The sequence below is a fragment of the Crinia signifera genome, chromosome 2, assembly GCF_055691185.1.
Source record: "Crinia signifera chromosome 2, ASM5569118v1, whole genome shotgun sequence".
In the NCBI taxonomy this organism is placed as follows: Eukaryota; Metazoa; Chordata; class Amphibia; order Anura; family Myobatrachidae; genus Crinia; species Crinia signifera.
In genome coordinates, this window is record NC_139218.1 from 52,017,988 (window position 1) to 52,045,380 (window position 27,393).

Genomic DNA, 27,393 nt, shown 5'->3' on the forward strand with positions numbered 1-27,393 from the left:
AAGGACCGGTGGAGCTGGGAAACCATTGGGTCACAGCTTTGGGAGGATGCATGACATGGGGGCAGTTACATGCTAGGCCAAGATTTCTGGTTCCTGCTATCATGGCCCCAAATCCGGAAGGAAAACACATCACTGCTTGGTTGATGTTAGAAGGTTGATAATTGAATTTATAGTTTTCATAATTTTGTCCTTTGAGACAAACCAAATAAAAACAATATCAACAACTTTGACTGGTAGTGTGCCGAATAGGTAGAGATTTATTATAGGACAATGATCCCACCAAAAAAATAATAATAATGGGATGTTGCCCATAGCAACCCAACAGATTCAATCTATTATCTTCTAGAAGGTGCTAAATAAATAATAAGTATGATCTAAATGGTTGTTATGGACAACATAGAATAGAATAGAATCAACTTTATTGGCCATGTATGCTTGCGCACACTAGGATTTTTTTGTGGATTACAGTGCAGCATCAGGGATGAAAGGGTGGGGGAGACATACATTACATATATTACATAAAGACATTACATGCATTCCATTTCTAGCTACCTCTATGGGGGTCAAGTTGCCAAGTAGGGACACGTTGTTGGGCTGTTGATATTAGGATTGCATTCGCTGTGATTGGATTGTTCAGGTGATGGACGGCTAACGGAAAGCAGCTTCTTGCGGGTCTGGACGTTTTGACGGGGATGGACCTGAACCGTCTTCTGGATGGTAGGATGTCGAACAGGTTGTGCACGGGATGCAGCTTGTCCTTCGCGATCTTCTCAGCGCGTTTCCTTACCCTGGATGAAAACAGATCCCTTATCGGGGGGAGGTCGGTCCCTATGATCCTTTCCGCAGTCTTCACTACCCTCTGCAGTTTTTGTTTGTCATTCTCGCTTGCGCCACCGTACCAGATTGTGATCGAGGAACATAAGACATTCTCCACAATGGCGGTGTAGAATATGCACAGCAGCTCCTGTGGGATGTTGAATTTCCTGAGTTGCCTCAGGAAGAACAGGCGCTGTTGGGCCTTTTTGATGTTTGTGGTTATGTTTAATCCCCATCTTAGGTTGCTGGGCATGGTTGTCCCAAGGAATTTGAAGGATTCAACCCGCGACACCACTGAATTGGCTATTGTTAGCAGGACCAGTGCATTTGTTTTTTTCCTGTAGTCGACCACCATCTCAACTGTTTTGGTGGGGTTTAGAACGAGGTTGTTGCTGCTGCACCACTGTGTCAGCTTCTCCACTGCATGCCTGTACGCGGTCTCGTCACCATCCTTGGTTAGGCCGATGATAGTGGTGTCATCTGCAAATTTGATGATTTTCACTGACTGCTCAGCTGAGGTGCAGTCATTCATGTAGAGAGAGAAGAGCATAGGGGAGAGGACGCATCCTTAGGGGGCTCCAGTACTGATTGTTCGTGTGCTGGACGAGAAGGCGCCAGCTTTGACCACCTGTTCCCTTGCCGTTAGAAAGTCCACTATCCATGAGCATGTTGATCCTGGGACTCCTAAGGAGAGGAGTTTTGGCTGCAGCATGCCGGGGACGATAGTGTTAAATGCTGAGCTGAAGTCCACGAATAGGACTCTCGCATAGGTGCCTTGGTGGTCAAGGTGTTGTAAGATATGGTGCAGCCCGAGGTTGACCGCATCCTCTACGCTTATGTTCGCCCGGTAGGCGAACTGTATGGGGTCAAGGTGAGAGTTTGTCACTTCTCTCCTGTATGGGGTCAAGGTGAGAGTTTGTCACTTCTCTCAGGTGCTTCAGTACTAGTCTTTCGAATGCTTTCATGGCCACTGAGGTTAGTGCAATTGGCCTGAAGTCATTTAGGTCCTTTGCGGGTGTTTTCTTAGGGACCGGGACGATGATAGAGCTTTTCAAGCAGGCAGGAACCTTCCACAAGTCCAGGGAGGAGTTGAATATCATTGTGAAGATGGGGGCGAGCTGAGCTGCACAGGTCCTAAGGCTGGATGGTGACACACCATCCGGTCCCTCAGCCATCTTAGGTTGTATTCTTTTGAGTACTATCTTCAGTAGAGCTCCCATTTTAGTACATTTACACCTAAGCCGCAATGGCATCAGAGTGGGGGTTTATTCTCCATGTGATTGACAGGTAGCATTTACAGGAGATAACTGGGTGGTGGCTCCTCAAACACAGGTGTGTCATGACACTATAAGCATAGGCGAATCTAGGGGGTGGTCCGGGGGTGCACAGGACCACTCATTAGCCCATTTTGTAGCTGAGGGATGGGGCTTTCCAACTAGACCAGCCCCATGTCTCTAGCCCCCTGGGAACGTTTTCCCTATAGGATAACATGGGACCCGCTAATTCCGACCCCCACCCAGTTCAACGGCTGCCAGTTCCCCCTTCGGCATCACTGAAGCTCGAGGTTGATCTCAGTCGAACCCAAATCGCTGGGCCTTCAATCTGATACCAAGCTGGATCCATATGGGTTAATTGGTTCCAGGGATATTGAGGTTAAACCGTTTTTTTTTTTTTTCATTCCTTAACTGTTTATGTTCTTTGAGGGCAGATTTCTCTGGAACCAAACAGTCCAGTTTCACGGGACCAAAATCATTCGAAGCCAACTCAAAAGTTCTTCAATATGATACTGGTCTCATGTAAATGGGTCAGTTGGTTCTGAAGATATAGCTGGTTGGTTAAAGGGGGGTAGGAAGAGGGGAGTGGTTGTCTCTCCCCCTCACACCAGAAAATGCAGGGACTAGGCTGGTGTATAAGGGGTCAGCCTGGGAATGTCCCTGCATGATCCTGGGACCATATTCCCGGGTAAATCCCTGCATTTTCTGTTGTGAAAGGGGTATTATTTCAAACAGCCGTGACCTGCAGTGCTCTGAATACAGCCGGGCAGCCCCCTGCTCTCTGCCCAGCTGTCAATGACTGTCACCCCTGCAGCTTCCGCTCCAATTCTTCTCCCCGCTTTCACCTCAGCCCGCCCCCCCTTTAATCATGTGGTGCCGGCGCCCGGCATGCTCCCCCGACGTCATGCACAGCAACAGCGTGCACAATATTTCAAATGTCCACTCGGCTAGAGGGGACACCAGGAGGGGAGTGGGAGCGTGCGCTGTGCTCTGCTCCTCTCCCCATAGAAGCAGCTGCACCACTCTCCATCTCTCCCTACAGCAGCAGCGAAGGCTCATATAAAAATTTACAGTAAGTTGGACTTTTTGGGCATTGCTTAAGGGACGCTACAAGTGGCGGTATGTGGGGGGCATTACGCATAATGTGTGGCTTAATGTGTAAGGGGCATTAAGGTGTGCAGCATCATGTGTAAGCAGCATTATGTGTGAAGCATCATGTGTAAGGGACATTATGTGTGCAGCATCATGTTTAATGGGTGCTATGGTGTGCGGAATCATTTGTAATGGGTACTATGGTGCCATCAAGCAAGAACCCCCTAGCAATGAGCACGTAGGTAAGCAGCACTTATGTGGCAAATATGTAATGGGCATTATGGTTTGTTATATAGTATGACAGAGTATATAGTATGTAATGGGCATCATGATGTGTGGCACAATGTGTAATGGGCATTATGGTGTGTGGCCTTATGTGTAATTGGCATTACGGCTTGTGGCTTTATGTGTAATGGGTATTACGGAGTTTGCTAAAATGTGTAATGGGCATTACTGTGTATGGTCTAAAGTGTAATACCACACCCCTTTTTGTGATGACATGCCTCCTTCCCGTGAGGCCGCACCCCCTTTTTGATGCGCGGCTGCGCCGCGCAAAGGTCCCCCTGCTGTTATGTCTAGATCTAGGACCACCCATTACCATAATTCTAGATTCACCTATGACTATAAGGTCACATGGTTCTGTCATCTTTTTATGGACATGTCATCGATCATCAACAGATGTGCACCCAATGGTTGTGTCATGATTCACAAGCGAGGGATCGAAGATGCCACCAATAAGGCAATACAAATCCTAACATTTGCATATTTTTGCACGGCCGCTGCGTACTGCTAAGGGATTTGCTTACATCTCAGATATTATAAGCAGGAGACTGGCCGTGTTGTGGTGTCCATTTTAATACATTTGAGAAAGAAGTCATAATTGTGCTAATGATAGAAAAGCTAGTAATGTATTACACTGAAGACTCCTAGATGCTTTTCTGCATTTGTTGTCCGAACACCATTGGCATGTATTCAATGCCGCAGCGAGCGGCCGGCGAGGTGGTTAAACAGCGAGGATTGCTGAAAACCAGCGATCCTCGCTGTTTAACCCCCACGCCGGCCGCTCGCTCTATTCAACGTTGTGGGGAAATCCTCTCCGTCACAGGACGGCGAGAATTCCCCAAAACAGCGAGACCCACGGCTGCTGCAGAAAACTCGCAGTTTTTAGCCGCGGGTCTCGCTGATTCTGGAGCCGCATCCGCCAATTCCCCCTCGCTCAAAAAACGGAGCAAGGGGGAATTGGCGGATGCGGAGGCTGTGCTGAATACTGTCAGGGTGAGTGGTGACAGCGAGCAGGAAGCCCTGCTCGCTGTCACCACTCGCCCACAGCATTGAATACATACCATAGAGTTTATTCAGTTGCTCCTAAGTGTCTGCATTTTCGCATCACCCTGCCACTTGTCTGTGTATTATGTTCTGTTCCGTCTCTTGGTGCCTGACTCCAAGTCAGAAAGGGCCATGAATGGCGGATCAGTAGTTTGGGTCTGTGCCAACGGATGTCCCTGTTACATATGAGTGTAGATAATTATTTCCTTTAGCCTGGGATTTTTTCCTGTGTGAGTATGAGGAAGAACCATGACTCTCCTGCTTTATTGTAAAAATATAATTGGCTGCGGTAAATGGTCCCTTTTTCCCCATGCAGAACCTTATTGTATGTTACAAGGAATATGTCAGGTACTCCTCTGTCATTTCAGTCTGCTCCTAAGTGCTGCTAAATCCATTGCATGTTACAGAAATAATGAAATACATATGTTATTCATATATGAAAATCAGTCTGTTATTTATTTTGCACGGTAGAATTGATGTCTCATGAGAGTACTGGAAATATTATAAACATGTTATAAATGAACTCAATATTTAATTGCACCAGAATATGAGCATTCTGTTCATTTGGCTCAGTGCTGTTAATTTGGCCCACTTCCATGGGGCCCACCCTCCTGGGTGGTGATAAATACCTGTACTAGTCAATGTATCCTAAATAATGATTGATTAACCCATCGCTCATCACTAAACTAATCTTTAATCATGTCCCCTATTACTAAATAAACCTCTATTTGTCTGGATTTTTACTTCTGTTGGTGAATAAATAATTGGGAATGACCACATTGAGTTTAAAAATAAATAATACTGGAAAATTTTAATAGACATCTAAATTAATAATATTGGCCTCTTATATACCATATATACTCGAGTATAAGCCTACTTTTTCAGAACATTTTTTATGCTGGAAAAGCCCCCCTCGGCTTATACTCGAGTGAGGGTCCCAATTGAGTCAATAAGTTTTCCCAGTTTTTTGTTGTAAAATTTGGTGCCTCGGCTTATATTCGGGTCGACTTATACTCGAGTATATACGGTAATTAATTTTGGCCCAGTTTTTCCTTTCCTTTTATGTGAGTTCTTGAAAGTTTTATGGCTTAGACCCTTGATGGCTAACCTTGACACTCCAGATGTTGTTGAACTACATATCTCAGCATGCCCTGCATCCGTTTTAGCATGGCCAAATAGCAAAACTGTAGCAGAGCATGCTGGGATGTGTAGTTCAACAACATCTGTAGTCTCAAGGCTAGCCATCAAGGGCTTAGACCAGTGGTTCCCAACCTGGGGTACTAGTACCCCTGGGGGTACTCTGCAGACCAGTTGGGGGTACTTGGAAATAATATTGGTAATGGCGGAAGAAGAAAAAGAAGTCTCCCAATGGCAAAAGAAGTCTACCATTGACATGGAAACAAGCCACGTTGTGTCATTTCCAGTCCCATCTGCAGCGTCATCAGCATCTCCTCGTGCTTTTGCCCAACCAGCAATTAACTGAGAGCTACCTGTGAACATCTGCCTCGCACTGACATGGGTGGAAGAAGCATTAATCCTACAGGCGTTAGCGGGAACTCTGGAGACAATACACAGCCAGCGGCCCGACAAAGACGGACCTGATTCCTGACCATATACTAGTCCACGGCTACTCCTTAAGGATTCAGTATTGAATCCCGGCGGTCGGGATCCCGGCGTTCAGAATCCCGACGCCGGAATCCCGACAGCCGAAATGCCGACAAGGGGGGGACGTGGATCGCCCCCCCTTGCGGGCTCGCTACGCTTGCCACGCAGCGGGCCCGGTGCCTCGCAACGCTCGGCACACTAATTTATTCTCCCTCCTGGGGTGTCGTGGACACCCCAGGAGGGAGAATGTGTCGGCATTTCGGCGGTCGGGATTCCGGCGTCGGGATTCTGAACGCCGGGATCCCGACCGCCGGGATTTTAACTGCATCCCCTCCTTAATATTAGGACACGCTTCCACTCTCACTTCCACTCATAAGTACTGGGGAAATTTCAAATTGAGAGAAGGGGTACTTATAAATGAAAAGCCTAATCAAGGGGTACGGGAGAGAAAAAAAGGTTGGGAACCACTGGCTTAGACTATGGTTTGAATTACATATTTTGCTAATGTGTCTATAATTAAAATCAGAGCTAGTGTACTGTAAATAATGTTATGGAGATATAAGTGACAATTATAATAATGTTCAGTGTAATGTGACATTGGCATTGTCTTGGGCAAACAGGAAATCATTTGAACATATCATTGATCCTGATTCATGTCCCTGCCCTTTTTTTGCTTTGTCCCTTTTTTATTAATTGTCCCTAGCTGAAACATTTTCCCTACAGACCTCATTCATTAGGCAGACAGGATGTACAGCACTGTGCACTTAATTATCTTTTCCATTCGAATTTTGCTGATGCATCAGGCTCTGCACCTGTTTGATGGTTGATAACAGCACACTGACAGTATGTCTATTACCAGGGAAGGAATTGCTCCGTCGCACATTTGCAAGCCGTTTAAGGCCCCCTTATATTAGTCCGACTTGGTTTAAGGGCAAGTTGGACCCGATTTCCCTTGGACTCCCCCGGCAGCTCCCTGAGAGGAGTACATATGATTTGTCACTTGATGTGCCATGTTATACATGTGATAAATCGCATGCGATTTATCGCATGCAAAAGGACTCCCAGGGGAGCTGCCGGTGGGGTTCAAGTAAAGTAGGATGCGATACATGGTGGGTGCTAAAAATCAACTGTGATGTGCCACTGACGGCTGCACATATGATTTATACTAAGTGTAGCATGTCCGACCCGATGCGCACGGGACCAGGGCCGGACTTATCACGGGTGGCAGGCAGCCACTAATAGAATTAGCGCTGACAGTATTTAAAAGCGACACCGGCCACAAGCTTATTGGAACTTGCAGTCAGGCAGCCAATCAAGAAGCAGCGGCTCATGATTGGCTGCCCCCAGGCAACTAGGAAGAACGTACGCCACTGTATGTATGTACAGTATGCTGTGTGTATATGTATGCATGCTGTGTGTGTGTGTGTATTTACTGTAGCAGAATCGGGGGGGGGGGGGTTCCCAGATCCCACTCAGCCATCCACATAAACGATATTTGTGGCCCTGCATCCCGGTCCGGAGGCTCTGCCGCTCGGCTCACTGAGCCACTTCCGCACAGGGCCTATTGGCTGCTGTGTATAAAATGGGCGTGCAGGGGCGGGGACAGCTGAGTTGGGCCTCCGGGTCCAGGGGGCGGCCATGAATATTGTGCCTAGGTGCTGCCTGACCCCTAAATCCGGTACGGGACCATAATCTTACAGAATGTTGACACCACAATGTCAGCATGGCCTGAATGCTGACATTAACACAAGCTAGCAGGTGCAAACTGAGTATAATAGTTTGTGGGGGAACTTTACTAAGATGAGTGTTCTATTTCAGAAGGGATGTTGCTATTGGCAATCAATCAGATGATATCTATTACCTTCCAAAAGGTGTTAAATAAATAAGAAGTAGATTGTGATTGGTTGCCCATAGCACCATCCCATGTGGAATAGACCACCCATCTAAGTAAATGACCCCCTTTGTTTCTTTTATTCCCAAAGTTACGTATTGTTTCTGATTGACGCATCCGGAGTAAGTTTAAAGAGGCTTTAAATGGGTTCTGTGTCCTGCAGCTACATATACAGCAAATAATTACTGTTCTGTTGAACCATGAACATACTTCTGTGGACAGATGAATAATCTCAGCTTCTCGGGGATGTCAGCGACACCGACGTCTGATGGCAGGAATACTATTGGGTGTAGCACAGACTCTATGCCAGAGGCGCTTTTACCTTCTTGGGGTGTTTAACAAAGATGAATATTTTTAACTAGTAGCGACATGTAATTGGTATGACAGTGGTACCTATTAGTTGTTATTGGTAATATTATTAATATAATCATTTTTTTTTAGTAGGGAAGGCTAAAAGTCTTGCTATGCATGAAGGGGCGAGGTGAGGGTAAGTATCTAGAATTGAGTTCTAGAGCAGTGGTTCCCAACCTGTGGTACGCGTACCCCTGGGGGTACGCGTCCACCCGCTCGGCACTGTAGGGGCATTGTTGGCGCATACCCAGTACCATGGGGTCATACCTGGCACTGTGGTGGCATTCCCGTTTCTGGCACTGTGGGGGCATACCTGGCACCATTGGAGCATATGTGTATCTGGCACTTTTGGGGGCATATGTGTATCTGGCACTATTGGAGGGCTAACGTGATCCCTTGGAATGTCTGTTGCTTCAGTAATAGAGATTTGACAGTGTTCTGTTATTTTATATGCTGTCCGCAGAATGGGCTGAGCTTATATTGTGGTCAAGTGGTTGCACTTTTTTTTTTCTCTTCATTGCCAGTATGACTTGCCCCTGTTAAGCCACACCCTTCAAATGAGGCCACACCCCTTTTTAGGCCACACACCCTAAAAATTCACGACGGGGTACTCATAAATGAAAAGCCTAATCAAGGGGTACAGGAGACAAAAAAGGTTGGGAACCACTGTTCTAGAGGATATAAGGAAAATAATGGATCAAAGTGAGAAGATAACGCTTATGGTAGCATTTAACATACAGTAAAGTTATATACTGTAGGTGGGTGAGAAAAATACCTAATGGAAGAAAGTTGCAGTAGTCAAGGCGGGAGATGCAAAAGCAAACTCCTTCTTTAATGGACAAAACCAAATGTGCACTGCAGGTAGGGCTGATGTAACACAGGGTTGCCCACCCTCCCGGAATTTCCGGGAGTCTCCCAAAAATCGGGGCCCCCTCCCGGCCCCCCCGGAAGGGTGGGCAACCCTCCCGGATTCAGGGGGGACCCCCACTGACCCCCGGATCGCGGCATTAAAATGCCGCAATCCTCGGGTCTCAGAGGAGGGGGTGGAGCTAAAATGACACAATCGCGTCATTTTAGCCCCCCCCCTGCCACCAAGTCTTCCTTCATAGACCGTCAAGAATGTCTATGATTGTCCTTGTTGTACTTAAGGCTCCCTGTCATTCCGGAGTGTTAGGCAGGTATGCCTAAAGGGTTCTGGAAAGTAGTTGGAAGTATGAAGGGGGGGGGGGGGGGGGGGGGGTGGTACAGTAGGTTGAAGTTTTGCCTAGGGTACTGAGCAGCCTTACACTGGCCCTGCATTTGGTGAGTTATTTCTTAGTAAATACGGACTGCTTTATTTTTACACTGCAATTCATGGTTGTCGACTTTTTGGCTGCCAGCTCAGTAAAGCAGGGAGGCGGGGCCATCGCCAGTAGGGGAAAAGGGTCCGGGAGAGGGACCCGATTTCCGGGACAACCCCCCCCCCGGCCATTCCGGGAGGGTAGGCAAACCTGCTGCAATTTACATTTCAGTTAAAACACTCCTCACCCAAATCTAACTCTCTCTGAACATGTTACATCAGCCCCACCTGCAGTGCACATGGTTTTGCCCATTAAAGAATGAGTTTGCTTTTGTAAACCAACCAGAATCATTCCCTTGGTTGCATCTTGTGTAAGAAAATAGAAAATATTATTGGAAGATTTCAAAGCTACTGTAGGTCCAACAGGATTGGGGAGAGACAGGACGTGAGTCAGGGTAAATGATGACACCAAAGCAAGTGGCTGGAGAGACTGAGGCATATTGCTGTTGTTGATGAGGGAGATTTGGGAGGAGGCCGATAAGCTTTGTCTTGCACATGTTAAGTTCGGTACACCTGGAACAGAGGGTCAGTTGGTCAGGTGAGATAGTAAGGAATCAGCGGCGGTAGCTTTATGTGTGTCAGCGATGAGCCAGCGTAGAGATGGTGCTGGGGGCCAAGCGGCGTAGGCTAAAGAAAAACCTTTGTATGATCACAATAGGTAGCACATGAGTGGAAAGGGAGATCTATATACTGGCGTCACCTGCTCCAGTTACTATGGGCTTCCATTCAGCCATCAATTACAAGTCCTGTTTGACACGACTTATCCTATGCTTCAGGATTATCTCTAACAGAACAGTCGCTGTTTATTTCTTTTAAGAGACCTCAAAACATATTTTTGTTTTATCTTAAAAGCGAGCAGGGGAATGCCAGGAGAGGATTCCACAAGCCAAGTCAGGAGATGGGAATAGGGGAGGGAGTGCGGTGTCAGGCTGTGGGTGGGTGTTCCCTATGCTAGCTGATGGCAAGTGCTTTGTGTGTGTGTGTATATGTGAATCATGACTTTGTACAGGTGGCAGCTGCTGAGCATGTCACGGGGAGGTTGTGACTCACTGTGGGAACCCGGCATTACTGAATAGGCACCCAGCTGCTACAATGCTTCCCACGCACCGCCACTGGGCCACGCAGCGTCATCTCTCTGAGGGATAATCTGCAGACTATCAGATGTTGCTAAGCGCAGAGATGTCTGGCTGGCTGCAAGGCCTTTAGAACTAGAAAGGTGACAAAGAGCTCTGCAGCCCCTAAGCTTTAATAGATGCAGCGAGTGACTCATCAGAAGCTCACTTACAGGCAGCAATCTCGGGCCAGGGAGTTTCCTCAAGTATTCTACCAAGGATTTCTGCGTAGCTTATAGGAAACAATTGTTCTTCAGATTTCACCAGTTGCCATAGCATATTATGTGGGGGTTTTTTTTAAGTTAAGGCCCCCATACATTAGGCCAACTTCGGAAATCGTACCTGATTACTCCGACAGCTCTTTGGGAGGGCGTCGGGCTGCAAGAAAACCCCAAAACATACAAATTAATGGGAAGCCACTGATTGGCTAAGACTGGCTAAGCCAATCAGTGGCTGCCCATTTATTTTTTATGTTTTTGTTTGTTTTTGTTACACTCGCCCACCTCTCTGCGTCCCCCCGCCGGTTCCCAGCGCAAAGTGTTCTGTCTGTCTATAAAGGTAAAGAGGGATATTCAATGCCCTGATGCACAGAAGTGCCGATAACTCGCCGTCAGGGTATTCAATGAATCCTCGCCTGTTCCCTGAGGCGAGGTGGAAGTGGTGAGTGTGACCAATAAAATAGCGAGGCTCACCACAAAATGAGGCGGACTCACTGCATTTGCGGCAAACCCTTCCAGACATAAAATGGCTTTTTTGACTGGAAAGGGTTGGTTCACAAATAGCGTAATAGGTATTTAGGATTAGTGTTTTGGTGCAGCTAAGTACATTCTGTACCATGCTAAATTAGGCCATTTGGTGGGATTTGACGATAGGTTTATGTGGACACATCTGTACCTGTCTGTTTATGTGTTGCCAGGAAATATTTTATATGTATATTTACTGTATATTTTTATTAAAAAAATCATGGGTTTTGGGCAAGGATGTGTCTTATTATGGGCCAGATTCTCTAAGCTTCAAAAGTGATAAAATGGAGAGTGATAAACAGCCAGCCAATCAGCTCCTGCCTGACATTTTTCAAACACAGTCTGTGACATGGCAGGTAGGAGCTGATTGGCTGGCTGTTTATCACTCTCCATTTTATCACTTTTGAAGCTTAGAGAATCTGGCCCTATGTCATTATGGTAGATAAAGCTGTAAATCCCTTCACTGTTCATTTATTGTATTGGTGTTGGCATGAGCAGGCTGGTTGGACCCCTTCTCCCTGCTCTCATGTGCATATTATATGTGAAATGATTGTGTATACCGTAGATCCTATCTGCCCTATAAATACAAGTTGATTTCAATCCTGCATCTCACCAGGGATCATAACCCCGTCCTTGGTTTCCCTGCAAGGTTTTTGACATATTTAGTGAGCGGCACGATTGCTGCTGCCTATAATATTTATCAGAGTGTTAGCTGGGTCTGCAGCGCTGTGTGCAAGTGGCAAGCAATCAATTATTTAATGTTCTGGAACTGCTCCTGCTCCCCAAGATGAAATACTCCTCTATCTCCGCGGCACTTTCCTTCCTTCTCACAGTCATCCTCTCCCGTCCCCTTCATTGCTTCATCTATTTACCCAGATCTTGTATCCATAGTTTGGCTCCAAGTCATCTCCAAGTTCAATATTGTCCCCCCCTCCATCTCTGTTCCTTCATTATCTGTTTCAAAGCCTCCTCCTCATATCTTTAACTCTTTCTTCTTGGAAATGATGTGACAGTGTCGGCTTTGTGGAAACTGCAGTGTTTGCAGATAATGAGGCATCTGTAGTAATAAATTGCTGTGTGGCTCGGAGTCCAGGCGTTGTAACACCAGGGTAGAACGTCTAGTTTAGTTTTCGTTCCAAATGTAGGCAGATAATTAGTTCTTCAGTAACCGTTCTATGACCGCTGTATGCAGATCCTGTTTGGCATTGATGTGGATATCGATTCGATATGTAGAAAGGGAATAATGCCTGATGCCACTTGGGCCCTTATTCAGATCTGATCGCAGTACAAATTTGTTCTCAAAATGGGCAAAACCATGTGCACTGCAGGTGGGGCAGATGTAAGATGTGCAGAGAAAGTTAGATATGGGTGAGTTATTTTGTTTCTGTGCAGGGTAAATACTGGCTGCATTATTTTTAAAATGCAATTTAGATTTCAGTTTCAACACACCCCACCCAAATGTAACTCTCTCTGCACATGTTACATCTGCCCCACCTGCAGTGAACATGGTTTTGCCCATTTTCAGAACAAATTTGTACTGCGATCAGATCTGAATAAGGGCCATTGTCTAGGAAATGGGTCCCGCTATGGGATACCATATACCATGGGTCTTCAACCTGTGGCCCTCCAGATGTTGTGAAACTACATATTCCAACATGCATTTCCACATTTTTTCCTATAAGAGCATGCCAAAACTGTCAGGGCATGCTGGTACATGTAGTGCCAAACATCTGGAGGGCCACAGGTTGAAGACCTGTGCCATATACCATACATACCTACTTTCTGGCTGTCCTTTCTGGGAGAGGGCAGCCAGCTCAGGGGGTGCAGGGCTGCTGGGAGTGAAAAGGCGGGGGGGGGGGGGGGGTGGAGCCACATGAGTGGCTACTTTGGGGGCGTGGCCAGAGTGATTACAACATTTTAGCCACATCCCCAGACGTGCAATGCTGTTTTTAAGGCATTGCACTGCGGGGAGCAGGGCTAAAATGGCGTGATACAAGTCATTTGTGCCACGGGAGTGTCTCAAAAAAAGAAATGTTTGTTTTTTCCATAAAACTCCTGCTCCCCCGGATTTTCCCATTCCTCTTGGTCCCAAAAATGAGTATACAAAATTTGAGCTTCGTTAGGTGCGGGGAAAAGTTTGCCCTTAGGGGCCAAAAGTTTAAGAAATTTGGCTCCTTTCCAGTATTTCCTCCCTATTTTGATTTTTTTGGCGGGAACTGGTTAGGCTCATAATATTCATGTTAAACTGTTATTGTACATTGATAACAGTACCCTAAAAGTAAAAATGACCATTTTCGCCTTTCTTGATGGTCAAAAATGTACCCCAGATTTATTGCGAAATAGTAAAAACAAGCTAATATGAAAGTTTTATTGCATGACCTCACCAATAACCATCATTACTTCTGCTGCGTAACTCTCCACAGCACAGGTCTTCAACCTGTGGCCCTCCAGATGTTGTGTAACTACATGTCCCAGCATGCCCTGATGTTTTTTGGCATGCTCTTCTAGGAAAAAATGTGGCAATGCATGTTGGAACATGTAGTTTGACAACATCTGGAGGGTCACAGGTTGAAGACCCATGCTCCACAGTGAAGCCATGCTGGAAGGGGCTTTAGTACATCTGAAAATGTGGAAAAACCCAGAAAACAGGGTTTTTAGTACATTTTTTTCGAAGTACATCCCGCCCTCTATTACTTCACCAGACTTAATACATCTGCCCCTAAGTTACATATTTGTTTTTTCCTCCACATATTTGGTGATATGTCTCCATCTACTTGAGTCACAGTTACATGAAAATGCCCTTACTGTACTTGGCTGAGGTTTGCCGCCCTGTCCTTCCCCCTTGCTGCTCCTCAGACCTAAAATGTTGTGAGTGTGAGGAAAACCTGTATATGGAACTTTGCATACTTTTGTATATGTGCTCAGTATATAAATGCATTTATTACATTTTTCACCACACAAGATCAGTAACAAGTGCTGGGCATAGCATGACAGAATAATGGATGCCATAGTTGCTGCATTTGAATTCACAGGCCTCCTAAAATGCCGTAATTGCATACCCTTCAACATAACCCATTCCATTAGGTACAAAATACTCTGTTTCTGGACTTCCTTGCCAGTGGCAGTTGCAGAGGTGGGGCTGCAGCACAGTCCAATATTCACAAAGGGGATCCACACCTACTGCCATCTCAAACATCACTGTCCTGGACTCACTGGCAGTTGATGTGACCCCCCTCTTTGAATTTTGGACTGTGCTGGAGCCCCACCTCTGTAATTGCCACTAGCAGGGAAGTCCAGGAACAGAGTATTTTGTACCTAATGGAATGGGTTATTTTGGTGGGTATGCAATTGATGACACCCTGCACAGTGTTCATACAACTTTAATTTTTCAGTAGTTTAATACTAATATTTAGGTCACGTTTGTAGCCTACATGGAGAAGCCTCCCTCCCGCATCTATCTGCACTCTCCCTCTCTGCTATCTCTTCCTGTATATAATAGGACAGCTGCTACTTGTCATCACCTATTCTCATCCTACTGTTTCTCTCCACAGAAACCAAAGCAGATTTGGAAGAGCTGATGTCGGACATCAAAAAGACAGCCAACAAGGTCCGGTCAAAGCTGAAGAGTGAGTGCTCACAACCTCTCCCAACCTCTCCTTTCATCTATGGCAGTTTTTCTCATGTCCGCCGGCAGTGCCTATTGTTATGGGAATGCACTATTACTACTATGTACAGAAAGGGGTTATACCAGGGAGAACAGTAATACCTTAGGACATTAAATACAGCAGTGTAAATCTTGGCTCGGAAGGCGTTAAGTGAAACCGCAAAGCTAATGAGGAAAACACATCTCCTGTTATGAACAGAGCAGACATTCTCGGAATCTGGCATTGGTTTGATTATTGATATTCGGAACTGTTTTGTAGCGGTGGCGTCATGACCTGTATGACTTGTTCAACACTGCGGCCAATTACGTCTGCAAGCACGGCATTAGTGAGAAAGCAGCAACACTCCCTGCTGGATTGTATTATTATGCTGCTTTGTGCATGTGTCTTTCCTACTGTAGCCCAAGGCTTTCTTGATGTACGGTGCAACGCCTAGATTGTCCACCGCACTACAAGGGTGGCATTGTCAAGTCTCTGAAGGGCTGTTATTCATTGTGCATTGTGCCTCTAGACATGCGCTTAAGTGTAATTAAAACTTGAAAAATGTGTCCAGTTATATGGTGCAAGCTAGCTTTTGTTGGGTAGATATTTATATTTGCCCCTTCCGTACAGAAGCAATCGCCCCCTGGCATTTTCAGCACGGGTCTAACCCAAGTCCCAGCTCAGAGAACCGCTTTTGCAATACACCCTAGACCTGGGTTGAACACACACATAAGCTGTGTCTGCCCTGGCAATCTACAAGACAGAACACGTTAGAGAGAAAGTGTTGTCCTTTATTTTGGTGCACCTGAGGTTTATTAAAAATTCACTTTTATTGAAATAAAAATAAAAACTGCGAAATATTAAGGCGGGCGCTTTTGAAGACTCCGCGGCACCCCACTTGGTGAGTGCTCATTACATGTGCACGTATGCAAAGTGTATCGATAATCGCTCGTTGCGATACAGCTTGCAGTTGCTTCTGATGCTGAATGAGGGCCTTAGGTACTAGGCTCTCAAAAGCCACCTGGTGGTAGAAAAGGTGTACTGCTGGAAGATTCAAGATTTTACTTTCAGAAACACTTAACGTAATGCAATGAAATTCTTCAAAACAGCAGCATGTGGAGGAATAATACAATTACCTGGCATTAGCATGCAATTTGTGCTATATCTGTACTTGTTACGGTAATTTCCCTACTTCCCTGTTACTGGTGTGTCCAGAGACTTTTCTTGCATTTGACTTGTTACAATATATATATATATATATATATATATATATATATATATATATATATATATATATATATATATATATACACACAGTGGCAAACACAGGATTTTTAGAGGGGGTTTCCAAACGTAATCCAAAGTCTCCCACTCTGCAGCACATAGGAGTAAGTACGGGAGTCTGGGGGAGAGGTAACGGGATACGGTCATTTGGACTACAGCATGATGGTCGACAAGCATTCGGTCGATACCATTAGGTCGACATGGTTCTAGGTCAACATGGTTCTAGGTTGACAGGTCATTAGGTCGACACAATCATTATGTTGACATGGTCTAGGTCGACAGTCAAAAGGTCGTGTGCTTTTTGGTGGCACTCCATAGAAGCCAGTAGCTGCAAGGCTAAATTAGTAGAATCATAAAACCGGTGCCCTCCAATGAACAGTATGGCAACTGTTAAATGTAGACTTGCTGGGGGACGGCGGCACTCGGACTAACATTAGACCAGACAGTGGCTGATGTTATTCCGAGTGCCGCCGCCCCCCAGTCTGTGTATAGTCTACATTTTATATATATATATATATATATATATATATATATATATATATATATATATATATATATATAAAATATTCAATGTGAAAGGTGCTGACCTGGGATGTCCCTGCTTCAATAGCATGTGGAAACGGGGCCAGCCCAGGACTGTCCCTGCATGTCCCTGGAATAAAATTCCCTGGTTGGTCTCTGCATTTCTGGTGTGAAAGAGATATAAGTATGTAAAACATTGGAGGCTTGGGAGGATTTCTGGGGTCACAGTAGACCATTTTCTCTAAGTATACAAGAAAATCACATCTTGCTGCCTGTAATATTATTGACATATTGGGTTAAATATACTCAAGCTTTTATAAATGTAAAGATGTGATGTTGCCCATAGCAACCAATCAGATTATGTCTATTTCTCTATTGCATCCTAGAAAAGGATAGAATCTGATTGGTTGTTATTACCATCCTTCTATTGTTACCCAGTCCATATGTCCACAGTGTCTAGCTTAGCACTGACCAGGTTGACATAGGCAAAAGGTACAGTACAGCTCCGCCTTTATCTACAAATAGTGCAAACGCCAGGTTATTATAGCCGCGCCTCTCAGCTCATCACACGTCCTGGTTAAGTCTAAAGGTGGCCATATACTAGTGCAATTTCGGCCCTTTTCACAAGACTTCAACGCATCAGGCCTATAAATCGCGTGAAAGCGTAAAATTGTCTTCCGTTTACGTCCGATTTTATTTGCGGTCCTGAGCACATCGGATCTGGAGATTGTCATGGCTGCCACAAGGCTTTGTTGTATCCCTTAGTGGTGAATGGGATTGCACACAATACATTGTAAGCAAAAGGGCTGCGTACAATATATAGCATACCTTACTGTAATGAATGGGGGGCCTTAATAAGTCTCTCTTTTTGTGTCTGTCACTACAAATGGGCTGTGCCTCAGTGAGCAGCACTGACTTCTACTGTGACTCATTAGCATGATTTATGTATTAGCAGTTGCTTCGATAGCGCCATCATATTCTGTTGTACTGTAAACTCTTGTCAGTGAGGACGTCCTCCTTATCATGTCTCCTCCGCTCTAGGCATTGAACAGAGCATTGAACAGGAAGAAGCAATAACGCGCTCCTCTGCGGATCTTCGCATCCGGAAGACGCAGGTAAGATGAGGGGGGTCAATTTAAAAATTATACATTAAAGTAGCTTTTACGATCAAGTTAAGACAAACTCCTTCATTTCTTTAAACTTTTCTGAATATACTGCTCAGCTTAACCGTAATTTTATTTAATGGGGCAATATGGACTACCAATATGGACGTATCGTGTGTATGCGCATATAGACTAATCATTAGAGGGAAGCGATATCAGAACGTTTATATTATGGGTCCCTATTGTGTGTTTATGGGGCAGATTTATTAAGCTTGGAGAAGAGATAAACTGGAGATAAAGCGGAGAAAAGGTAAAAGGAGATAAAGCACCAGCCAATCAGCTGTGTTTGAAAAAGACAGTTGGGAGTTGATTGGCTGGTGCTTTATCTCCTTTTACCTTTTCTCCGCTTTATCTCCAGTTTATCTCTTCTCCAAGCTTAATAAATCTGCCCCTAAATCCTATTTATACATATGGAAGTGTGCCGCTCAGGGAGTTCCTCCCCTCCAGACACATTATAAACTACTCCCACCAAGACAAAGACTGAATACCTGAGTGGCCTAGGTGAGCAAACTGTGTCGCAGAGCAAGGGTTGGAGCAGATAAACCGTTACTTGAAGGAGGGGGGAAGCTCCAGATGGGAACCCCTTTTAGATTAGAAGAGGACAATTAGTAGCTTCTACACTTATACTGCTTTCACATTGCAGAAATGGGTAATGACACGGTATTCTTAAATGGGACTTTAAAATGGGTCTGAGCCTTGAGACCTTTCACATTGCAGGTGAAAACCGTTTTTAAAATCATTTAATACCATTCAAAATTCAACCCGTTTAACCCCCAAGGGACACGTTTCAAGCCATTGAAATAGAGCCATTCACACTGCCTAAAAAACGGCTTTAAAACGTGTAGGACTCTGCTTTTTAACTGTGTTGAAATACCGGTTATCTTTAACCGGTAAATCAACTGTGGCACTTTCACATTGCAGCCTTAAACGTTTTAAAATGGGAAAAAAACGGCAATATACCGTTTTAAAAGTGCAATGTGAAAGGGGTATTATACACATCTAACTGTATTTATCAGATGTTTTACATGATCTATACATTTTGCAGCTGATTTTTTTTCCTGTGTTTTACTGTATCACATAAGCTGACTGAATGAAACATATCGGAGTACTGGATACTGCATCATTATGACTGCACTTTTATTTCCTTCCAGCATTCAACGCTGTCTCGCAAGTTTGTAGAGGTGATGTCTGAATATAACGCCACTCAGTCAGATTACCGTGAGCGCTGCAAAGGCCGCATCCAAAGACAGCTTGAAATCAGTAAGTTTGGCATTGGCAAGTGTGTTATTTTAGTTTGTTAGTTTTTTTATTATTGACTTTTCCATGTAGAGAAAAAAAACTTGTAGTTGTTTGTTTTTCGGCAATGGTGTATTCTCCAGTCCCACAAGGTCAGCAGCATACACTGCTGTTGTCACTGAAGTAGACATTGAGTTAGCAGTCTATCCCTCGTATTTGTTTGCAGGCGATCCTTTGGGGCTATCTGTGTTCTCCTCAAGCTCGTCAGCGCAGCAATTCGTGACTGACCAGCCACAAGAGGCATGTTATGCAGGGTATTGCCCTCCAAGGAGCTCCAAGCTTTGGTCTGGAGTTGTCATAATTCATTGACCGTGTCTTGAATTGGTCATGTGACTGGTGCAGCAAAAGACCGGTGCAGAGGGGTTCAGACAGTATAAGGGGATGTGGAGGGAGACAAGAGCAATGACATTGGAGGTGAGGGATCTTCTAAATAGTACAATACGTAGATTTTCTAACCATTTTTAGAATGACAATACCTGTATCTTGTATAGTTGCAGTTACAAGCAGCAAGTTTTACTTCTAGACAATGGGCCCAATTCAGACTTGATCGCAGGGAAAATTTGTTCTCAAAACTGGCAAATCCATGGGCACTGCAGGTGGGGCAGATGTAACATGTTCAGACGGGGGTAAATTTACTAAGATGGGAGTTCTGTTGAAGACTTGACATTGCCCACATCATACCTTCCAGACTACAAATTCTGGTGCTTAAATAATTAATTAAAAAGTTAATAATTTATAAAAAATATATATAAAAATATGGATATATCATATGTATCCACTGCTGCCGCAGGTGTTTCAGTGAGTTTACTGGAACTCACACAAAAATGAATACAAGAGAGGAGGTGGTTTAAACACCCTGCACTGCTAGATGGACATTGATTTTTGTATAATACACCTTGCTGAATAGAATGCACACTGGACACACTGTATAACTTTAAATTTTATATAAAGAATAGCATAAATTGAAAATATCACAAATAAAATCACAATGAATATACATAAAATACAAATGTAGCATAAAAAGTATCAATCTGTTTGGTTAGCATAGTTGCAGTGGTATTCCATACATTAGTCTAGACCAGGGGTGGCCAAACCTGTCCTCAAGATCTACCAACAGTGCATGTTTTCCAGGCAACCTGTGGATCTATAGTAGGAATGAATGCAGCAGGTTTGAAAATGTGACCGTACAGCTGTGCAACAGCTAGGTGATCTGGAAAACATGGACCGTTGGTAGATCTCGAGGACCGGTTTGGCCACCCCTGGTCTAGACCAAGGGTCCTCAAACTATTTTGCTCTGGGACCCCATCAGACTATAATAATAATTACAGGACCCCAGGAAGTTACTGCAGAAGGTCATCACATCACATGTGTAGTCAGCAGACAGCACATACATGGCAGCATTGTGGAGGCACAACATGATGGGAGGAGTCTAAATAACAGACAATTCAACAGATCTTTCAGACTCCTTGAATCACTGACAGAGATTAGAAAAGTCATCAGCCTGATGGTGAGCAACATGGAGTTGCGAGCCCATGCTGAGAAGGTCCGGCCCACTTTGGGGTTAGGACCCACAGTTTGAGAACCGCTTGTCTAGACTGTATAGTCAATAAGGGGTTAATATCCAATTGCTGGTCAGAGTTAATATTATAATGAATTGCCAAGCTGGTTAGTAGCAAATAATAAATGGGAGTTGCAAAGCAAGCTGTATTAATGGAGGCAGTTGGTTGAAATTGCACAATTAATACAGCTTGCTTTGCAACTCCCATTTATTCTTTGCTACTAACCAGTTTGGCAATTCATTATCATGTTAACTCTGACCAGCAATTGGATATTAACCCCTTATTGACTATACAGTCTAGAGGACTAATGTATGGAATGCCATTGCAAACGTGCTCACAAAACAGATTGATACTTTTTATGCTACATTTGTATTTTATGTATATTCATTGTGATTTTATTTGTGAATTTTTTTCAATTTATGCTATTCTTTATATAAAACTTAAAGCAGGGTTGCCGACTTTAATATTCTCCTCTCCGGGAGAAGCCCGGAGAGGAGAGTTTCAGCAGCTGCTCGGGGGCTCGAGTGTGACGTCACTAAGCCCCGCCCCATTATGTTAAAGCGTTGAATTCACGGATCTCCGTTGAGGGGGCGGGGCTAAAATTACGCGGTTTTTCCATTTTAGCTCCGTCCCCTCCTCTGAGACCCGCGGATTGCGGCATTCAAATGCCGCGATCGGGGGCGCAGCGGGAGGTCCCCCCCCCCCGCCATTCCGGGAGGGTAGGCAACCCTGACTTAAAGGGCAGTATTCAATGAGAATTTTGACGATGTGCAGCGAATCCTGTTTAGGATCCGCTGCACATTCGCCACTGCCCGGCGCGTTCCGGAGCCTCGCCGGCTCCAGTATTCAACGAGTCAGTGGCTCACTGCCCCTGACCGGCGAATTTCAACTCCTGCGGCGATGCCGCAGGGAGCCTGAGGACGGCTGCAGGCAGGGAGATGGAAGTCTCCCTGCCTGCCCCAGAACGTTTGTGGGGGTGAGGTGGGCTCCCCGGGAGCCAGGCAGCACAGGCTGCCCCCCCGGGATAGCCAACAGGGGACCGGGTATTCACTACACCCGATCGTGCATATGTAATGATCGGGTGCAGTGAATATATGAATATCTAATGAGCAGCTCGGCTCCCGGCCCCCTGCTGGCTGCTCTGTGTAAAAAATAATTTTTTTTTAATTAAATATATATTCATGTGCTATAAGCACATGAATAAAAATAGCATGCCCCTTCACAGAATAAAATTCCTGATTTTTTGACACCAAATGTAAAAAAAAAAAAACACTTTATTTTAAAAGTTCACATTCCACTTCACCATAAAAAGATAGCGATTGCTACTCGGTGAAGCATGGCGATAAAAACCTTGAAATGTATTCGCCATCTGGTCATTGAATAGGGTGATTCACCGTTTTAGTCAAAAAATCGCCTTACAGCACGAAAATAGCACAAAAATCGCCGTAGAACATGGCGAATCAGCCTCATTGAATACGGCCCTTAAAGTTATACAGTGCGTCCAGTGTGCATCCTATTCAGCAAGGTGTATTATACAAAAATCAATGTCCATCTAGCAGCGCATGGTGTTTAAACCACCCCCTCTATTGCACCATATCAACCAATCAGATTCTATCCTACTTTCTAAAATGTGCTAAATAAATAAGAATTTATATAATAATAAATAAGAATTAACTAAGAAGGGAGGTCTATTTTACATGGGATGTTGCTTATTTATTTAGCACCTTCTTGAAGATTATAGATAGTATCTGATTGGTTGCCCATAGCAACAATTTCTGTGAAATAGAAGTCCCATCTTAGTAAATTGGGTCTGAATTAGGCCCAGTGTGTACATTCTGTTGCTTCAGGAAATCTGCACCTGCTTAGCTTAAATCCTCTAACTTGTACTGTAATGCAATCTGTAATGAAATGTGTAAATAATACCCCTTTCAGACATACTACCCGGTATTTTAGACCCGGTTCAAACCCGGGTTTTTAAAAATCCCGGGTCCATTGCAGGTGCGCAGGACCCGGGATTTTAGAGGACTAAAATCCCGGTAGAGCCTTTCAGACAAACGCTAGTCCCGGGATTGTGCGCGTGCTCGTGAAATATCCCGGGATTTTGCTGTATGCCTGAAAGGGGTATAAATGGGTTGCATAGTTTAACCCCTTCCCGACATTTGACGTACATGTACGTCATGGCCGGGATGTACTTCCCGACACATGACGTACATGTACGTCATGACTTCAAAGTGCCACCGCGTCTACAGACGCGGTGACAGAGGGACGATGTCTGCTGTCCCTGACAGCAGACATCCTCCCTCATTGCCCAGGGGGGGCAGAGATGCCCCCCGTCATGGGCGATCGCTGCGATTGGCTGTTCAAACGTGAACAGCCAAAAACAGCGTTTTAATGTGTGATGTGTAAAATTTAGACTCTGCCGCCCCCTAGTGTCCAAAAAAATTAAAGGAGGTTGAAATAATGATTTAAAAATAAAGTTTAGATATGGTCTATGTTAGTTATTAACTATTTTGAGTGGTATGATTATTTGTCTCACAAGCAGAAAATTTTACATTTTGCAAATAGCAAAATGTTCCATTTTTTTACGACATTTTGGTATTTTTCACACAAAAAAAAACCTGTATCGACCAAAATTTACCACTAATTTAAAGTACAATGTGTCACGGGAAAACAATCTCAAAATCACTGGGATAAGTAAAAGCAAAAAAAAGTTATCCCCACTTAAGTGATACATGTCAGATTTGAAAAAAAGGGCTGTCAGGAAGGCAAAAACAGGCTGCGTCGGGAAGGGGTTAACAGATGCAGAGGCCCTACACATTTGTACAGACCCTATTAGCCAATCGCACATTCCCCTCTGCTGTGCACACCTTTTAGTAGAAGCAGCTCTCCGTAGAACAGAACCATTCCAGCAATGCAGCCACAGCAGGAGAGTGCCAGTGCTGTGGGCCCAGCTCCTGTTGAAGTAAACTTGGCTACTGAATGGATATCACTAATGCCACATTCAGTATTTCCATGGAGCAAGAGTTTATTTATTTTATTTTTTCAAATTACATTTTTATTGAATGCTTCAAAACAAACGAGCTAGAGTTTATTAGTTGTGAGTTCCTGTCTGTGCCAGAGGGAGTGAGCTGTGGCAATCTTTTCTATTGCACATGCAGAGGTGGCCATGCGGAGTTGGCTGTCATATTGGTGTGTTATGGACGTGTTGCAGGCGGGCGTGCCACTGAACTGGTTGCAAACTCAGAGGCATTATCATTCATATTGGAGACCACACTATGGGCCAGATGTATCAAGCTTCAAAAGTGATAAAATGGAGAGTGATAAACAGCCAGCCAATCAGCTCATACCTGTCATGTCACAGACTGTGTTTGAAAAATGTCAGGCAGGAGCTGATTGGTTGGCTGTTTATCACTTTCCATTTTATCACTTTTGAAGCTTGATACATCTGTCACACAATAGTGCGGCAGATGGTTGTGTATAAAGATCCAACAAGCAGGATTGCAGCATCTGCAGTTGCTAAAAGGGGGCGTGTCACCATTGCAGAGTCAGGCGCATGGGTATACCCCAGAGAGGGGCGTGTAGTAATATTTGCATATAGATCCACAAGACACACACGGGAGCCACTGCATCTGACTCAGTTAAGCCCATAGACGCACACACTTGATACATGATGCATTTTCAAACTACTGTATGAGGAAACACCTCTTGATATGTTACATATCATGTTCTGTAGCACTCACTGTATGAAGTCTCAAATAGTAGACTTCAGAATTTAATATTGGCACCTTCTTGCTGTTACACCACCTCATGATATTAAATGCTTTAGACCATGGGTCTTTAAACTGTGGCCCTCCAGATGTTGTGAAACTACATGTTCCAACATGCATTGCCACATTTTTTCCTTTAAGAGCATGCCAAAACTGTCAGGGCATGCTGGGACATGTAGTTCCACAACATCTGGAGGGCCACAGTTTGAAGACCCACGCTTTAGACTGTACCCATGAATAAGGCAATATTGCTTTCTCTAAAGGCAGCTAACGATATCTTTAATGATTTCCCTTGAACTCCCCGGAGCTACAGAATGAGTGATATAGAGCATACACACTGAACGATTTTAAACGATACATAGTATTCTTTTACCCAGTGGTGCAAAAAAGAGGGCACAAGGTACCGTTGAGAAATATGTTGCAGGTGTGCGGTACCACCTCGTGCCCCCTGCTGTCATTTAGGATTGACAAAAAAATATTGATGGTGCAGCCCGCACCTGTAAGTCACCCTTCAGAGGGGTGAACCATTCTGGACGCCTGTGTCCATTTGAAATGTGGTGCTGGCTCGTGAGCCAATCAGAGCCAGCGACGCATTTCAAATGGACAAGGGCCGCCAGAGCAATGGTAGTTCAAGAGCAAAAACTGCAGGGGGTCTCCGGCATGGTACCACCCCTCTTAAGGGTGACTCGTGGGTGTGGGCTGCACTACCCACACCCTAATAGCAGCAGCCGGAAAGAGGCCAGCCCGGGCCAGAGCAGTGAGTCTACTAGCGGGCATTATGCATAAGCGGCACTGGTGGGGGCATAATGTGTAATGGGCATTACAGTATGAGGCATATTGTGTAATGGGCATTACAGTATGTGGCATAATGTGTAATGGGCGCATTATGTGGTATAATGTGTAATAGTTGTTGCGGTGTGTTACATAATGTGTAACATCCAATACAGTGTGCGGTCAATTGGCATTAGGGTGTGTGTTATAATATTTTTAAGGCATTATGGTGTATTTTATAATGTGTAAGGAGCATTAGGGTGTTTGGCGTAATATGTAATAGGCATTATGGTGTTTGTGGCATAATGTGTAATTGGCATTATGGTGTGTGGCACAATGTGTAAGGGGCATTATGGTGTGTGGCATAATGTGGTCACGCCTATATTGTCATGTAGCCACTCCCCTTGCTGCATGTGACCACACCCCCTTGCTGCACGTGACCACACCCACACCGCTAAGAAAGCACCACTGCTCTTACCACTGACCATGTTGGTACTTGTTTAGTTTCACGGCGGCAGATAAATCGCATGCTATCAAATCAGATGCGATTTGATGCAATTTTGTTCCTGTTCATAACCCCACTATCCACTACGCATGGAGTTGACTTTATATAGTGATAAAAAATCAACTCCATGCGTAGTGGATAGTGGGGTTATGAACAGGTACAAAATCGCATCAAATCTCATCGCATGCAATTGCTGTCGCCGTGAAACTAAACAAGTACCACCATGTTTTATTAAAAATTTATCTTTACCTTATTGTTCATACACACTGAACTATTTGCATCTAGTCATAAATGGAATATGCAAAATCAGACTGCAGGTTCAGACGAGGGAGGAGGTTGATAATGACCCCAATTACATAGCTCAGAGAATAACATGTAGGCATCTATGTATTTCCTTTTATATATGAAATTGGGATACGGATAATGAACCGCTATCATTTCTGCAGCAGACATGGATGATGAGAGGTGTAGTACACTGTAAGATGCCAAGAGGTCATGGGACTCCCAGTCAGCTTTGGAGATGTCTGATCAGTTTCCATGAAGTAGACATCATCCCTGCCAGAGCTTATATCCACAGTGACAGTGACAGAGAGAGGAAGAACTCTCCGGCATGGATTTACCCTTGAGCTCTGCCAGAGGTTGCCCTATGATTTGTAGGCCTTGTATGTTATTTTTATTGGAATTGAGACGTGTCCTATTTGGTAATGCAAAAGAACACCATGAGGACAGAGCACTAATAGGTACATTACACTGTAGGCTACAGCTTCCACATCATTATTGTCATTACTATATTGGATATATAGGTGACCGCGGTTGCACTGTGACAGAAGCAATCCGCACACACCGGGAGAGGTGATCATCCTGACCTGGATGGAGCTGATTGAAATGGAAGTTTTACACTTTTGTCAGTTTAGCCGCTAGACATGTTGCTGAAGACAACCTTAATGACTTTGGGCCTTCTTCTGCATGGATTGCAGAATGGGGGTTATTCTGGTTTGATTCGCAAGGCTGCAAATTCGCAGCCTTGCGAGTCCACCAAACCCCGTCTTACCAATGGTTGGCTGGTGCCACCCATTCGCAAGGGTGAATCGCTCGCAGGGGCTTGCAAATGGTAACAGTAACATCTATTTGCAGGGCAGGGGGAACCTCCCACATCTTTTGATGGACGCCGACCGTCGAAAGATGTGGATGGTGCACGTATATAAAAGTGATTCTCAAATCACTTATATATGCACGTAAGCTGGGAAGGAAATGGGCGGGTAGCTGACATCCGGTGATGTCAGCTGCCCCCCTCCCACACCTGCGTCATGGCCTCATTAGCGTGAGAACGGCC

The 27,393-nt window shown here is 44.8% G+C and overlaps 1 protein-coding gene across 3 annotated transcripts in view; it reads left to right on the forward strand.

Annotated features, from left to right (window-relative positions):
- Positions 1-27,393, forward strand: part of STX1A (syntaxin 1A) — a 120,664-nt gene that overhangs the window by 83,126 nt on the left and 10,145 nt on the right. For all 3 annotated transcript variants that reach the window (XM_083172074.1, XM_083172073.1, XM_083172072.1), the window contains exons 4-6: positions 15,101-15,175; positions 18,041-18,114; positions 19,314-19,422. In XM_083172074.1, the coding sequence (XP_083028200.1) occupies positions 15,101-15,175; positions 18,041-18,114; positions 19,314-19,422 (258 nt within the window). The remainder of the gene's footprint in view (positions 1-15,100; positions 15,176-18,040; positions 18,115-19,313; positions 19,423-27,393) is intronic.